The sequence below is a fragment of the Vulpes lagopus genome, chromosome 1 (genome assembly GCF_018345385.1).
Source record: "Vulpes lagopus strain Blue_001 chromosome 1, ASM1834538v1, whole genome shotgun sequence".
NCBI lineage: Eukaryota > Metazoa > Chordata > Mammalia > Carnivora > Canidae > Vulpes > Vulpes lagopus.
Window position 1 is genome coordinate 176,014,149 of NC_054824.1, and position 16,744 is coordinate 176,030,892.

The 16,744-nt window shown below is 42.5% G+C and overlaps 1 protein-coding gene across 1 annotated transcript in view; it reads left to right on the forward strand.

The window, feature by feature from the left end:
• The first annotated feature begins 559 nt into the window (after window positions 1–559).
• Window positions 560–16,744, forward strand: part of LPGAT1 (lysophosphatidylglycerol acyltransferase 1) — an 86,993-nt gene continuing 70,808 nt past the window's right edge. Inside the window, 3 exon segments of the mRNA XM_041757555.1 lie at window positions 560–840; window positions 843–868; window positions 1,628–1,892. Coding sequence (XP_041613489.1) covers window positions 810–840; window positions 843–868; window positions 1,628–1,892 — 322 coding nt within the window. The 5' untranslated portion in view covers window positions 560–809.

The window sequence follows — 16,744 nt, forward strand, 5'->3', positions numbered from 1 at the left end:
GGGGGGGGCTGACAGGGGCTCCCGCCCGGCCCGCGGCGCCCCCCGCCTGGAGCGGGGCCCACTGCCCTTCCCCAGGCCCGGCCGGGCCGCCGGCTCCCCGGGCCCCGGGCTCGGCGAGGTCCCGCCGGCCTAGGGCCCGGCTGCCCCAAGGGCCCGCCCCGCGGACGCGCGGGGTCGGGGCCGCGGCGGCGGCGGCGGCGGCGGCGGCGGCGGCGGCGGCGGCGGCCGCGGAGCCTTCATTAGAGGGCGCTCTGGGGGCGGCCCCGCCGCCGCGTCTGCTCCCGCCGCGTCCTCCCGCCGCCGCGCCGCGCCAGCCCGGCGAACGCCGCCCGGCCCGGGGAGCGAGGGTGGGCGCCGCAGCCGCAGCCGCAGCCGCAGCGGGAGCGGGCGCGGGCCGGGCCCCGCCGCCGCCTCCTTCCGCCGGCCCCGCCGCCGGCCATGCATTCTTCCGGCGCCTCCGGCTCCCGCAGCCCGGGCCGGGGCCCGGCCAGCCTGAGGTAACCGCGGCTCGGCGGGCGCGGGGCTGCGGCGGCGCGGGGCCCGGAGCGGCGCGGAGGGGGCGGGGACCGGCTGTCGTCGTCGTCGTCGTCGTCGTGCGGCCCGCGGCGGCGGCGGCGGCGGCATGAGGGACGAGGGCGCGGTAGGCCCCGAGGAGGAGGCGGGGGCGCGGGGCATCCGCCCGCCTCCCCGGACCCGCCCCGGTGACAGGTCCGGCCTCTGAGTCCCCACCGTCCCTCTGTCCGCAGGCAGCCGCGAGGGGAGTAGGGCGCCCGCGCGCCTCGGCCGCCGCCGCCGCCGCCGCCGCGTCCATGCCCGCGACCCCTCGGCCGGGGACACCCGCCGCCGCCCGCCGTCCGCGCCCGCTGAGGTGAGCCGGGCGCCCCCGCCGCCCCCGCCGCGCCCCCTCCCCGAGCGCTCGCCCGCCCCCGCTGCCCGGGGACCCCATTGCGGCTCCTTGCGGCCCCGGCGCCCTCCCCTCCCCTCCCCTCCCCCGGCCCCGCCGTCCTTCCTCTTTCGCCGTTAGCCCCCACTTTCTTCCTCTTACCTTTCGGCCCTCTTGGCCCTCTTGTCTAGGCCCCTCTCCTTTTTTTTTTTTTTTAAAAAAAAAGGGGGTGGCGGCGGCGGTGAACACCCCCCCGCGTCGAGCCCTGTTAGCGTAACTCCGGCCGCTCAGCGAGGGACCCGCGTGGGGCACGGCGGCCTGAGGCAGGGGGAGGCGGCGCGGGGCCCGGTTCCCGCGGCGGCTGGGGCGTCCGAAGCCAGCGGGCCGGCTCGCCTCCCCCGGGGTCGGCGCAGCAGGACTGCGGAGAGGCGCGGCTCGTCGGGGAGCGGGAGTAGGAGTATCAGCGGCTGAAGATTATGACATCCCCGGTGCCGCGGCGAGCGGCTCCCTTGACCTTGCGCGGCTCCTCCCCCCTCGCCGCCGGCCCCCTCGGGAGTCTCCCCGGGTCGCGCTCCCCGAGGTACAGGCTACACCAGCGAAGCGGAGCCCCTCGGGCTTCCTTGCGTGGTGTGTGTGTCTGTGTGGGGGGGGGTGGGGGGGGGGTGTACGCTGGAGGCGTTTTCGGTGTTGGGGACTGTTCGGAGGTGTGGATCCCTTTTTAAGTGAATTTTCCTCTCGCCTCAGAAAGACGGGACGGCCGCCCGTGTGAGCATGGCTGTGACTTTGGAAGAAGCGCCGTGGCTGGGCTGGATCGTGGTGAAAGCCCTGGTGAGGTTTGCCTTCATGGTCGCCAACAACCTGGTGGCTATTTCATCCTACGTCTGCTATGTGATCGTACTCCAGCCCCTGCGACTGCTGGACAGTAAGCGGTTCTGGTATATTGAAGGAATCATGTATAAATGGCTTTTAGGAATGGTGGCTTCTTGGGGATGGTATGCTGGATACACAGGTAAGAAGAGTGTGAGCCCTTGTGTTTAACGCGCGTGAAACCATTTGGAATTGTTATGCTTAAGTCAGGAGCCATGATTAAACGTATGTCACACTTTAGGGGTTGAAGATGCTTAGGTGCTTTGGCTCTTAACACAAAACGAAAATTAGATAGAAAACAATTCTATTGAGTTTTGGTGTTTTTGCCCCCCCCCCACACCCCCCCCCCAAATCCCGATTTAGGAAGGATGATCGTTTGAGATGTATAATTTCATAGTGATATATGATGAATTTCTTAAATCATTATGTTTTGAATGTGCTTGGCATTTATCAGAACCCGTCTGCCAAAACTCACCCAGAGAGGAATAGGAGTGGGTTACACACAAGACTTTGAGGGCTTATAAAATGAAATAACGTATCTAGCTCATAAATGCGTTAGGAATTTAGAAGAAGAACTGAGCCTTATTTGTGCTAAGGTAGTTTAGTTCCGTAAGTTTCTTCATTTAATGTAGTATTGGACTGTGTTAATGTTTTGAGCCAAGCAAAACATGGCTTTCTTTTTCTGTTACGTATGTTTCTTTTGTTTACCAGAATCTATATTTTAATCTCATAAATCTGTGTTAGACTAATAAATATAAGAGTTAAGTTTTATCTGTCTTAAACCTGATTTATTTTCTGAGTGTCTCTAAGTAGATTTATACTTCTACCATTAAATTGCATTTTGGGGAGCAGGAATAATGATATTCTGAAGTGGACTTTTAAAGAACTAAATAAGAAGTAGTGTTTATTTTTTATTTTCTGTTCATAAGCCTTATGTTCTTTGAGAACTTGGGCCTCTGCTGTGAAAATTCTTGAAAATTCTGTGTTGCTTATTACATTTATTTGGCTTTTCTTTCCCCTAAGAATTAGGATGATGAAAAAAAAAAAAGCATTGAGGTTTCTAGCACTTGTCTTAGACATTGAGGCTTTTATCACAGAATTGTATAATTGATAGCTTCCTTAAGAGATCATGCCGCAGATGCTGCAGTCAGTGGAGTCTGGAGTTCATAGCTTGGAAGAGTGAGGAGGGCACGAGGGTACTCTCAGGGTCAAACAGCATGGCAGTTCCCCATTTTAAATTCTCTGTCTCCTTCTTTCCTGCCCAGGCTGCATCTGCAGATTTTATCCATACACACAAGAGAAAAGGACTGACAACACATAGCTTTTATGGAGTCTGACAGACTCTTGCTAGGTCAGAGTGCTCTTGGTTGCCCCAGATGAAGCATTTTTTTCCTTCTTGCAAAGCTATTTATTATTCTGCAAGACCTAGAGCTCCCAGAATAGTGTATGTTTTGCATCCTTGTCTGGGTCTCATTGAGATCCTGATGCTCTTTGGATACAATAGGTGAACTTCTAGTCCTTTTTTAGGACCTTGTGGTGGTAGTAGTAGTGGTAGAGAGAAAAAAAAAATGAAGTTCTCATCTCTGATGCTGAATTCTTACCTGAGTTATGCTGCTGTCTTAGAATTGCTTTGCCCTGTATAGTTTAAGCATCACCAAATATGGTATGTGGTACTAGTGACTTTGCTCTGCATGTGATATGCTTCTTTGCTGGTTTTTAATGAACTCACGGTATTTTTAGATAAAGTTCGAGAAGTTCATTCTTACTTAAACACGATGAAATTAGTGAAACGTTTGTGTGTGGTTTCTTTGCTTATTCGTGCTAGCATGATGGGCAGCTGAAAAACATTTGGTATTGACCTTGAGATCACACTGAGTGCAGTGGTGCTGCTTGAAGTGAAAGTTATCCTTTGGCCACGGCATGGCCGCAGCGCATTTCTGAGTATATTTTCTTGCGTTGTCTTTCTCTTGTTGACTATGGAACTGCAGAGTTTCTTTTGCCACCTGCTTGGAAAGTGGTCTTGGCGTGATCCACGTATTTTAGCCTTTCTGAAGCATCTGTTCTCTTCAGGCTACTGCATTCTGACCATTTAAGTAGAGACTGTTTTCATGTTTATGTTTCAAATGGTTTTCCTATAAGTGAAATACTTTGAGAGGGTCTGGTCATGGTCTGATCATAAGGGAACGCAGTCAAGAGGTCAAACAAGTGTAGGAATGACTTTTGGGGAAAGCCACAGCTGGGTTAAAGAAGCACCACAAGCAGGGACTGATGAGCAGTTGTACCCACCAAAGAGTCTAGATTATTTTAGCCTTTGTCTGGATTACATATTCCATTTCTTCCCTTTGTATCAAGAGGAAGGTGGATTTCAGATTTTTCCTTCCCTTGTGCTAAAGTTTCACAGATGGAAGGTTGAACGTTGCCAAAGGAATTCTGCTCAGCAGATTTGGGATGTTCATGCTTTGGAATAAAAATTGCCAAACTTTGTTGAAACGCACTTCTGAGGAAAACTTAAATATTAATTAATTAAATGTTAATTGGGAAGCTGAAAATTGAATACTGGTATTAAATGTCATTTTTTCAAATTGTGACATTTAGTCTAAGACAAGTCAGTCAGCCAGCTCTGCTGCTCATGTTGACTATCTAACCGACACAAACCCACATGGTAGGTCCTTAGCCGAATGGGGCTATTTAAATTTAAACTGATTAAAGTGAAATAAAATTTAAATACACTTTCTCAGTCACACCAATCACCTTTCCAGTGCTCGGTACTAGGTGGCTAGGGGCTACTGTAGTGGAAAGCACACAGAACGCTTGCATCTTACCACAGAAAGTTCTCTTGGACAGATCTGATAAATAGTATGCCTTTCTCCTTTTTCTTAGGAAAATACATTTTACCTTTATAAAAAGGATCTCTTTCTTTCTTTTTTTTTTTTTTTAAAGATTCATTTATTTATTCATGACAGACAGAGAGAGGAGAGAGAGAGAGAGGCAGAGACACAGGCAGAAAGAGAAGCAAGCCCCATGCAGGGAGCCTGACGTGGGACTGGATCCCGGGTCTTCATGATCACACCCCGGGCTGAAGGCAGCGCTAAACCTCTGAGCCACCAGGGCTGCCCAGGATAGGTTTCTGAACATAATTTTAAACTTTTTTTTTTGTGTGTGTGTGAAGACAGGAAGATTTATTAAAGTTTTATAAAACTATCTTTTAATTTGAGATAGTTGTCACAAAAATGAGTCCTTAAAACTCAGACTCGTTTCTTGGATGGCGAATGGTGAGGCTAGTCAGCGACTACCAAGAACTTGAATGAACATTCTTTACTTAGTTTGTGTTTTCAGAGCTGGAGTACTGCCTGTGACACAGAACACAGTGAAAGGGCTTTTCTGGTCTTTCTGCCTGTTTGTGACTTTCCAGGGGAACACATTTCTTGAAAGAGCTCTGGGGACATTGGGATTTTCATCCCCAACTTGCTACTAGGTAGTGATGATTGTTGCTACCACGTTTCCTTTCATGGAAAGTGCTGTATAAACATCTTATGTTGAGGAAAAATTTGTATACCGCCTTTGCCCTGATATTTCAAGAGCAAACCAAATGATCCATTTCTGCTGTTTTCTTCAGATCTGGAATAAATTATTACACTTCCCTCCCCTCAATTTAAGTGAAGACTGACAAATTCAGAGAGGGTTTTTTTTTAATAAAATGTGTTTTAAAATAGTTTATTTTAATTTTCATTCGCGTATCTTAATAAATTCATTGTTCCCCATCCAAAAACATGCAATTAAAGTCTCTTACACAAAATAATTAAAAAGCTCTTTACAGATAGAGATATGGTCTTTATAACTCCAGAGCCTAGTTTGTTACCTGAAGCTCACAGAGTGCCCCTTAAATATTCTTGAATGGTTCCTTTTTTCTTTCTTGGTCCCAGCTGAGGTGCGTTGGCTGCTTACCTTCCTGAAACATCTGATAGTCAGGGCATTGCAGTCCACGAAACACAAACCCTGAACTGGATCAAGTTTTTTTTACACACATACACATTAGATATATTTCCTACAATCTCATATTTGTTAGTTTAACACACCTTTATTGAGCTTCTGTTATGTGTGGGAACAGGTATCCTGGAGGGACTGAGATGCACAAAACATAGTGGCTGACTTTAAGGAGTTCACAGAAGCCTTGGTGCGGAAGATAGCACACTGACAATGAAAACGTCCTGGTATAATGCTCTAATGGAGATGTACCATGGAATGAAAGAGGTGGGAGCCTCTCACATCAGTGGTAGGTGGTAGCAGAGAGGGAACAGGGAATTTAGGGCCTGAGCAGCTTTAAATGCCTTTTTTTTTTTTTTTCCATTAGGGAAATATTTTCTCTGTGGGTCTAACTGGATAATCTGTAATTATAATGGATTTAAGAGACTTAATATGTCGGTTTAAAATCTGTATCTTTGTGATGGTAATATTAACTAACATTCATTGACATATAAGTGAAGCAGGATCCTCAGTATTTCAGGCACTAAAGGCTTACAACAGTCTTAACCAGGCTGGTGTAATAGTCATACCTTCCTTTCGTTATTGTGATATTTAGATAGGTTTGTGTTTTAGTCGTGTTAGTTGCTTTATATGATGTTCTTAGTTCTCTGTTGATAGTAACTGTTAGTTTTCTTCAAGGAACAAAGCTAAAATTGTATTTAAATCTTCTCTTCTCTCTTCCCCTTTTCCTTCTCCATTACCCAATCTCAGTCAATACTCAATAATATTTATTCACGATAGTGTTTGCATTTGTAATATTATATATGCTTGTACTTCTAGTACTTGATTTGTGAGCTTTAAGACAATCCATTGACTCCCAGCTATTATATCAAAGTAGTCAGTAAGCTTATTATATTTCCGGCTCACTCTCAATTTTTTATTTGCATTTATATGTTGTCAAGGCCTGTAATATTTATGTTCTATTTATCACCTTATCTCCTTCTGTGTTAGTCCTAATTCTTCAGTTAAAAATATATATAATGCTCACCCAGGCACTTTTACAGTTTTTTCCCAGTCATTCTTTGGTTGGCTGAAGGTCATTCTCTAGTAGTTTCTCAATAAGGAATCATGGGAATGATGTGGCAATATTATTCTTACAAACAATATTATTCTTACAAAAAGTTTTAGAACTTCCTATCTTGTTGCTTTACATTTGAAGGATAGCTTAGCAGGTAATAAAATCCTTGGCTCACCTTTTCCTTGAGTAATATAGGCATATACAAATGTCTTCTGACATTAAATGTTGCTGTGGAGATGTCTGAAGCCAGCTTGGGTTTTTTTCCCCCATTATTAATGATTGGGTCTTTTTTGCTTATATGCTCAAAGGATTCTTTCTCTCTAATATTTAGTAATTTTACTAGGATATGCTGACATAAGATAGCCTGGCACATGTATGCCTTTTATTATGTAGCTTTAAATCTATTTTAATTTCAGGGAAGTTTTCTTTAATTATATCGTTAAATATTTATTTTGTTTGCTTGTTTTGGTTTTCTTCTTTGGCAACCCTAATTTTATGTTTCTTGGATCTCCTTTTGTGTATTTTTTTTTTAATCTGTTGGTTTCTCGTTAATCATTTTAAACACTTTTTCATGTGTTAGTTTCTGTCTTTAATGTCTCTTACTGTGTCTTCTGCAGTGTCTCTTCTCTTTGTTCTCATTTCAGTTTCTTCGTGATTTCTGTGATGGTTCTGTGATTCTTCTGTTTCTTTCTTGAGTAATACCAGTTCATGCTGTCACTATTCCTCTTGTTTAGATATTTCTTCCTTGAGTTTTTATATTTATGCTTTGTGGTTGTCTTCATAGTGGTAGTGACTTTACTGATTTTCTTAAATCCATGCAATAGTATTTCGTTATAATTTTTACCTTATCTATTGTGATATTTTTCTAGTGAGCATTCTTTGACAGCTGGTACATTATGCTGCTCATTTATACCATTTTTCTTGTGATATCTCTAAGTGAATACTGTACCAGCTACCTTTTTATTCCTTGTACTTTGATGAATTGGATTTTTCTCAGTCAGCTATTTGTAGGAGGTGTGGGTAGGAGGACCAGGGTAGAATCCAGATGTCTGCCTCAGAGAATGTCTTTTTTTACATAGGACACCTGAGTGTGCTTCTCTGTGTTGCCTGCAACAGCTCCTCTGCTTCTCCAGACCAGACTGAGTCTAAGTGGCTTTTTGCCACCACTTTTGGACTTCCCACTCCTTCCTTTGCAGCTGTGACTGGAGGGACACATGCCAGTGTAAATCCCTTTTCTTAAAGAAGTGCATTTATACTGTTGTTTTTGGAGACCTACCACTACTGGGCAGTCCTCATCACGTGCCACATTCTGTCTCTGCTCTCCACTCCCATCATAGATGCTTTATGATATCAGCCTTATTTGATCTTAGTCCTGATCTCTTGCATTTTGGAGTTTTTGTAAAAATTTTTGTTATTCTTCCAGGTTTGCTAAAAAAAAGGGGGGGAGGAATTTTGTAATGATTTTTTTCCCTCTTTCTCCTTGTTGCTATGTGTGTTTTTCAGGAAGACTCATGCCTATAACTTTACCATGTTCATATCAGAAAGTATAATATAAGATTTTTATTCAACTATTTATTTATAATTCAGATAGCTCTATCACCATCCTATTATACTACTAGTTGATTATTATAAACTGGAGACCAGTTTTACCACCTAATTCATTTTCTTTTTTCTTTCTTTCTTTCTTTTTTTTTTTGGTAATCTCTACACCTAGTATGTGGCTCAAACTCACAACCCTGAGATAAAGAGTTGCAGGCCCTCTGACTGAGCCAGCCAGGTGCTCCCGTAATTAATTTTCTTTTTGTTTTTTAAGATTTTATTTATTTGAGAGAGAGTGAATGAGTGAGCAAGAGAGCATGCACAAGCCAGAGGGAGAGGGAGAAGCAGACTCCTCACTGAGCAGGGAACCTGACACAGAGCTCAATTCCAGGACCATGACCTGAGTCAAAGGTAGGCGCTTAACCGACTGAGCCACCCAGGCACCCTGCTAATTAATTTTCTTTAAGGTCTGTTCAAAAGCAAGAAATAGCCTCCCCAATTTTTTTTTTTCCTCCTAGTGGTTCCCAAACGGTTTTGATTCTTGGATGACTTATCAGTAAAGTTAAGACATCCACTCGGTTTCCACTTGGCTACACTAAGAAAAGAGTCACCAAGATGAGTGAAGGAAGTGAATTACTTTTAGTACTTCAGTAAGGAATGTGAATGAAGTGTAATCTTATTACTGGTCTGGTCTGTGGATCATCTTGAAAGCATTAGGGATAACCAATGCCGCCTAAACTTCGATAAATACATTTATAGTATATTACATATACTAAATATATTAAGCATATGTAATATATAATACATATTAATTATATATAAAGTATATTATATATTAAATATGTATAGTATATTTATAGTTTGTTATAAACTAATTTCAAGAGTTTCTTTTCAGAGTTTGCACACTAGTGGCCATATTTAGCAGCTGATGTGCTTTCTTTGGCCTTTGCACTATTTCAACTTTTTTTTTTTGATTAGTTGCCAACATTTCAAAATTAGGGAGATTTCACAAAACATAAAAAATAAAGCCAAGACTTCCATGAGATATTAGAATTTTGGCTGTGCCAGGCCCTTATTCCTGTCTGGCAGCAGTTTTTCTGGAGCTAAGTGATGGCCACCTCCTTCAGATGGAGCCTGTGGTCTCTAGTTCACCCAAGATATCCCACTGCTTCCCTGTCTTACTCTGGGCCTGCTTTGCTCATTTGTAATACCTGCTTAGGGGATCCCTGGGTGGCGCAGCGGTTTGGCACCTGCCTTTGGCCCAGGGCGCAATCCTGGAGACCCGGGATCTAATCCCATGTTGGGCTCCCGGTGCATGGAGCCTGCTTCTCCCTCTGCCTGTGTCTCTGCCTCTCTCTCTCTCTCTCTCTCTCTCTCTATGTGACTATCATTAAAAAAAAAAAAATTATAATACCTGCTTAGACCCCAGAGGTATAGGTGATGTTTATTTTTAAAAGCTCAAATAATAATTACTAGTCTGTTTCTGTTAGGCATATGATAGTTTTGCATTTATATGCCTTACCAGTGCCTATAAGCTCATGAGTTCTACTACTAAAGACCGAAAGTTTATTAGAGACCTCAGCTATGGATTTCATGTAGCAAAGGCATGTAATGGGAACTGAAAAATTAAGTGCCATTAGTAAGAATGTGGTCACAAGGTTTTTCAGATTTCATGTACTATATTACTAACCTAGTGAAGTGTTTCCTACTGTTGTACACTCATTAATTAGTAGATTAGTTCATTTCTTCTGATTATAATCCTATAAAATCTAGATTGTTTTTTAAAATATTTATTTACTTTAGAGAGACTGAGTGGGGAAAGGGGCAGAGGGAGAGACTTTTCAAGCAGACTCCCTGCTGAGCATGAAGCCTAACACAGGGCTCATTCTCATGACCCATGAGATCATGACCTGAACTGAAACCAAGAGTTGGCCATTCAATTGACTGAGCCACCTAAGTGCCCTATAAAACATGGATTATTAAAATTAATTACTTCTCTTTGCTTTTCATATTTTGAAATATGAAAAACAAAGCAAGCCCAGTTGATTTATCTATAGTATAAAACTAATATTATGAAAAGCATGTATAAATTTTAGTTGTGAGGTTATACTTTTTCTTATCGTTTAATAGGTCTGATGCAGTTTGGTGGTGTTACACCTTTCCCATACTTTTTGTTTTGAAGATTTTATTTATTTATTTGAGAGATTGAGAGCATGAGTAGGGGAGGACAGGCAGACAGAGAGGGTGAAGTAGACTCCCCGATGAGCAGGGAGCCTGACGTGGAGCTTGATCCCAGGACCTTGGGATCATGACCTGAGCTGAAGATAGAGCCTTAACCGACTGAGCCATCCAGGCGCCCCTCAAACGTTTTTTCTACTCATTAAACCTTAAGAAACATTTTGAATCATATACATAAGATACATTTTGCATATGCTATTTAAATTTTTTTTTAATTTTTTTATTTATTTATGATAGTCACAGAGAGAGAGAGAAAGGCAGAGACACAGGCGGAGGAAGAAGCAGGCTCCATGCACCGGGAGCCTGATGTGGGATTCGATCCCGGGTCTCCAGGATCGCGCCCTGGGCCAAAGGCAGGCGCCAAACCGCTGCGCCACCCAGGGATCCCATTTTGCATATGCTATTAATTTGAAGCTTGCATTATTTGGCACTTTAAGAGAAAAAATCTGTAAATTTAAAAACATCGAGATGTTTCTGAATCATCAGAAGACTAAACTATGATCAGTATAGATTTAGTGTTAAGAATCTATAATATATATTTAAATTGAGGTATAATTCACATACCATAAAATTCACTATATTAAAATGTACAATTCAGTGGTTTTTAGTATGGTCACAAGATTGTACAGCCATCACCACTGACTAATTCCAGAATATTTCATCACCCTCAAGAGAAACCCAAGCCCATTAACAGTCACTCCCCATTTTCCTCCTCCCTTCAACCTCTGGCAACCATTAATTTATGTTCCGTGTCTATGGATTTGCCTATTCTGGATGTTTCATATAAATGGAATCGTATAATATGTGGTCTTTCACTTAGCATAATGTTTTCAAGGTTCACCCATATTGTGACATGTGTCAGTACTTCATTCCTTTATAATACTCCATTGCATGGATAGACCACATTTTGTTTATACATTCATCAGTTGATGAACATTTGGGCTGTTTCCACATTTTAGCTATTGTGAATAATGCTATGAACATTCATGTGCAAGTTTTTGTGTGAACATATGTTTTCAATTCTCTAGGACCTAAGAGTCAAATTGCTGGGTCATATGATAATTCTATGTTTAACTTTTTGAGGAACTGCCAAATTGTTTTCCATAGCAGCTGTCCCATTGTACATTCCCACCAGCAATGTAGAAGAGTTCCAGTATCTTTGCATTTTCACTAAGACTTACTATTTTCCAGCCTTTTGTTATTCTTTTAATTTGGCCATCCTAGTGGATATGAAGCGGTAGCTCATTATAGTTTAGATTTGCATTTCTCTAATGACTAATGAATGAGAGATATTGAGCATTTTTTATTTGTTCATTAGCCATTTGTATATATTTGGAGGAATGTCTATTCAAATCCTTTGCCTGTTTTAAAATTAAGTTGTTTTCTTATTGTTGAGTTATGAGTTTCTTTCTACATTCTGTATATTACACCTATATTTTTTCATTGGTTGATTACACTTTTGCTGTCAGATCTTAGAACCTACTGCCCAACTCAATGGCATGAATATTGTTACCTATATTTTCTTTTGAGTTTAGCTTTTATGTTTAGGTCTTTGATCCATTTTGAGTTAATTTTTCTATATGGTGCATGTGGAAATCCAGTTGTCCTAGCATTCTTTGTTGAAAAGACTCTTCTTTCCACATTGAATGATTTTTGGCATCCTTGTCGAGAATCACCTGAGAGGATTGGAATCAATATGAATTAAATTCGTATTTGGGTTAAGTGACCCCCCCCCTTACCTCTTTACTGAGGAGATGCTTCATAGTTATGTGTTTCACTAGTAGTTGTCTTAGAAATATGGTTATAAGAAATAACTATTTCTAATCTACTCTCTCAAGAAAACAGGACATTAGTTGTAGAAGTATCTTGTATGATAGATCAATAAAATGTTTATTGACTACCTACTGCTAGTTAGCAAAGTTAATTAATTTGTAAGATATTGTGCTAGAGAATGTGATCTAGATTAATTCCAACCAAAAGGCTTTTTACATAGTTTTTATTTTTGATAGATGGTTTTGGGAATAGTTGAGTTTGCTCTTAACTATGTGTCCAAAGTGCACTTGTGAAAAGTTTTCTGAAAAATGGAGATTAGTATGCACATTTTCACTTAATGTAATGGTTCTATTTTTTAAAGTTAATTGAGTTCCTTGCAGAGAAGAAAATTAACTGGAAGCCAAATTTATTTTGTAGAACAAAGTATAGATTATATGGATAAAGAACAAGGGAGTCATTTGAATAAGAATTGTGGGCTGTTTTTTAATACAAATTGCTTTTTGTATATGAGAGACCAAGTTGGGCAGTCATTTATTTTAATTTGTTATTGAAGTATAATTAACATACTGTGTTATATTAGTTTCAGGTATATAATATAATGATTCAGCAAATTCTATATATGACTTAGTACCTCCATCATAAATATACTCTAAGGGCAGCCCTGGTGGCCCAGTGGTTTAGTGCTGCCTTTGGCCCCGGGTGTGACCCTGGAGACCTGGGATCGAGTTCCGCGTCAGGCTCCCTACATGGAGCCTGCTTCTCCCTCTGCCTGTGTCTCTGCCTCTCTCTCTTTGTCTCTCTCTCTGTGTCTGTCATGAATAGATAAAAAATCTTTTAAAAACTATATACTTTAATTCCTTTCACCTATTTTACCCATCTCCTCCCACCCAGCAGTTATTTCAAAACTGAAATAATCATTTAAAGCCATTTTAAGCTTCAGCTACTTATATACAGATGCACTTTTAACAAATAATATATATTGCTAAGTAAGTGTAATATTAGAGTTAGCGTGATATATTAGAACAAAGCATTGCCTTTTGAGTTAGTGTGAGTTTATATAACTTTGAGTTAGCTACTCTGTAAAGATGGAGGTTGTGTTTATCTTTTGTGAAGGCTAAGTATAAAGTGAATAGGATGATGTTTCATATTCCATAAAGAACATAATAATATCATTATTAATAATTATTATTAATATATTAACATCTAGGAAAACAAACCTCTGGGGAAAAGTCTGTCTAAATGAGTAAAAGCTAACATGGGATAGTTTGAGAAATACATTTGGGGATACTCAAGCTTAGCTAATAGTATATAGCTCAATACAATTCTGCTTTAATCAATAAATAAATAGCTCAATACAATTCTTTAATCAATAAATAAAAATAATTTATCATTAGCAATTTAAGCTGTAGTCCAACTAAAATATTAACTAACATTTATGCTTATAAATTATGAAATCTTCAAAGCGATTTATGTTTAACTGTTTTCTAACTAATTCAGTCACCCATTCTGATTCCAAATACTTGAGTGCCTTCTCTGCCAGGCACTGGGCTCGTGGTGGGGGAACCATAGCAAATAAAACAGCACAGCTCCTGTTCTTCTGCAGTTGACATTTCGTGAGGGAGGCAACAGGAGTCACATGACAGCCATGTGATCACAACTGTGAAAAGGGCTGCAAAGAACAAGTGTAGGGGCTGTGAGAATAAGTAACAGAGGCCTGAATCTGGGGACAAGTGGCTTCTGGGAGGAAAGAGACTGAGACCTGAAGAGTAAGCAGGGGTTGGCTGGAGGAGGGCTGGCATGTCCAGGGGATGGAAAGCTTTGGTTGTGTTTGAGGAATGAAGAAGGGATTGGGTTAGCTGCTGCATGGAGAATGAGGAGGAGAGGATCAGGAGTGGGGGTTGGAGGGCAGCTGAGGAAGCCACATCAATTGAGGTCTTGTAGAGCCTGTTAAGGATTTTGAAATTTATCCTAAGAGGAGACTGTTGGGGGATTTTAAGGAAAGAAATGATGGAATCAGATTCCCATCTGTAATTCGAGACTCTGCCTGCCTTACAGATACAGATTAGAGGAGAGGGAGGGTGTGCAAGGGATGCCCTCAGGAAGATTGTCTCTTTATCCAGGTGAGATGACAGTTGCCTGGTCTAGGTGATGGCAGTGGAGGTAGAAAGGAGTGAACTAATCAAAGAGTTTTATGGGAGGAAGACAGGACTTTCTGAGTAATAGGACATAGAGGATGCAGCAGAAAGGCAGATGGCTGGGATGACCATGAGGTTTCTGGTGTGAGCTGCTGGGTGGATAAGGAAGCTCAGAGAAGAGGCAATGTTGAGAAGAAAGAGAAAACTTTAGCACAGGGTGAGTGAGAAGCATCTAAGTGGAGCTCTGTGGTAAACATGGATATGCGTCCAGAACTGAGAGGAGAAACCTGAGCTAGAAAGATAAACGGGGACATTAGCCACGGTAGGTATTTAAGGCCAGGGGCTGGAGGAGATCACCTGTGGAGACTGTAAGTGCCCAGGATCAGACTGAGGCAACACGACTCTGGGATGGTAGAGCTTCGGAGAATAGCTGGAGGAGTAGAAGGAACGTCTGCCCTCGGAGTGCGGTGGCAGGTCAACAGTGTTTCAAGGGAGGGGCTAGATGACTGCTTCTGACAGTTTATGTTTTGTAAGATGAAAGCTGATTTATTCTTTTACTGCATTTGGCAAGAGCAGCTTCTTCGAAGTGGTAGAAGTAGAAACTGGATTGGAGTGCATTGGAGGTGAATGATGAATGGGAGGAGGTCAAGTGGAAACATGAACGTGAGACTTCCCAGAAGTTTGGCTCTGAAAGAATAGAGGGTGATAGTTGCAAGAGAGAAATTGGGTCAAGAGAAAGCTTTTCAATTTTTTTTTTTTAATTTTGAGATAGAAGAGTCTAGATTTTGAACCACTTAGAGTAGTGCATGACGAAACCATCCATGGTCATTTACTTCTGCGAGTCAAATATTTAGGAAACTATTCTTAGAGGAGATTGAATGAGGCAACACTCATCAGGGTTCGATACAATTCGTGGAAAGCACTTAAGTGTTGGCTCTGGTGGCAGAGGCAGGCAGCGATGCAGCGCCTCCACAATTCGATTCCGCTCTGAACTCTTACTGAGACTCTCCCTCAGCCCCTGTGCCTTCTCTCGCTGATATTCTTTACGTCCCCTGTTACATAACAAAATTAAATCAACTAAATTTGAAGATCTAATTGGCCTTATTAAACAGTTTGTGAATTGGACAGCACCCCACCTAGCAAGTAGAGAGGTGCTCCCAGGATCTGTACAAAAATTGAAGGATTTTATAGGACGGTGGAAGGAGCAAGAAAGTTATTAGCAAAAGAACAGTTGTTTGTTCCAGGCAAAGCCACTTACTGGGGAAATGCAAGATGTCCTTTTTTTTTTTTTTTTTTTAAGTCAAAGTGTCTTATGCAGATGACCTCATCTTTCTCTGGGGGATGGACGGGGCCCAAGTGGCGACTGATTGGTGTGGATCGACAAATTCCTGGCTGCCCAGGTTAAGATTACATTTCTGGGGGAGGTTGGAACTATAATTAGATTACATATTAAGTACCAGTTTGGGAACTTGGTCTAAGTGACAACCATTTTGGGCCTGTGGTTTCGTTTGTGTGTGCATTTTTTTTTTATATTTTTTTAAATTTTTATTTATTTATGATAGTCATAGAGAGAGAGAGAGAGGCAGAGACACAGGCGGAGGGAGAAGCAGGCTCCGTGCACCGGGAGCCTGATGTGGGATTCGATCCCGGGTCTCCAGGATCGCGCCCTGGGCCGAAGGCAGGCGCCAAACCGCTGCGCCACCCAGGGATCCGCCTGTGTGCATTTTTTTAAAAAAACATTCTCAAATCTGTTCTTCAGTTTCCTTGAAAATTTCTACCTACTCATCTATACCCATTGCATCCTAATAGAGGATTTGGGCCGCCTCCATTTTGACCTCAAATTTTTTAGTTGGGTTCTCCTTTCCAGCTTCTCTTGGCACAGGTCGAAGACCCTGAGGGCAAAGTATCCCCTGATAGGGACCAGAACCACTCCCTCATCAAAAAGGACAACCCTGAGCCATCAAGACCCCATCAATGACTGACCCCAAGAAGATGATCAGTTTAACCTTCACTACCTACCTGCATGTGACCCACCCACCTTTGCCCCATATTTTCCTTATAGAAACCTAGAAGCATTTTCAGCATTTTGGAGACAGTCTTTGAGACACTGGTCAGCTGTCTCCTCAGTGTTGGCCTCACTGAAATAAATGTCTTTCTTGTTCCAGCGCTACGCTACTCATTTCTCTGCCTTTGTGTTTTGTCATTGGTGAGTAGCCGAGTCTGATCTGTTTGGGACCCCCAGAGCCAGGTGCTCCTACACCCCTTGAT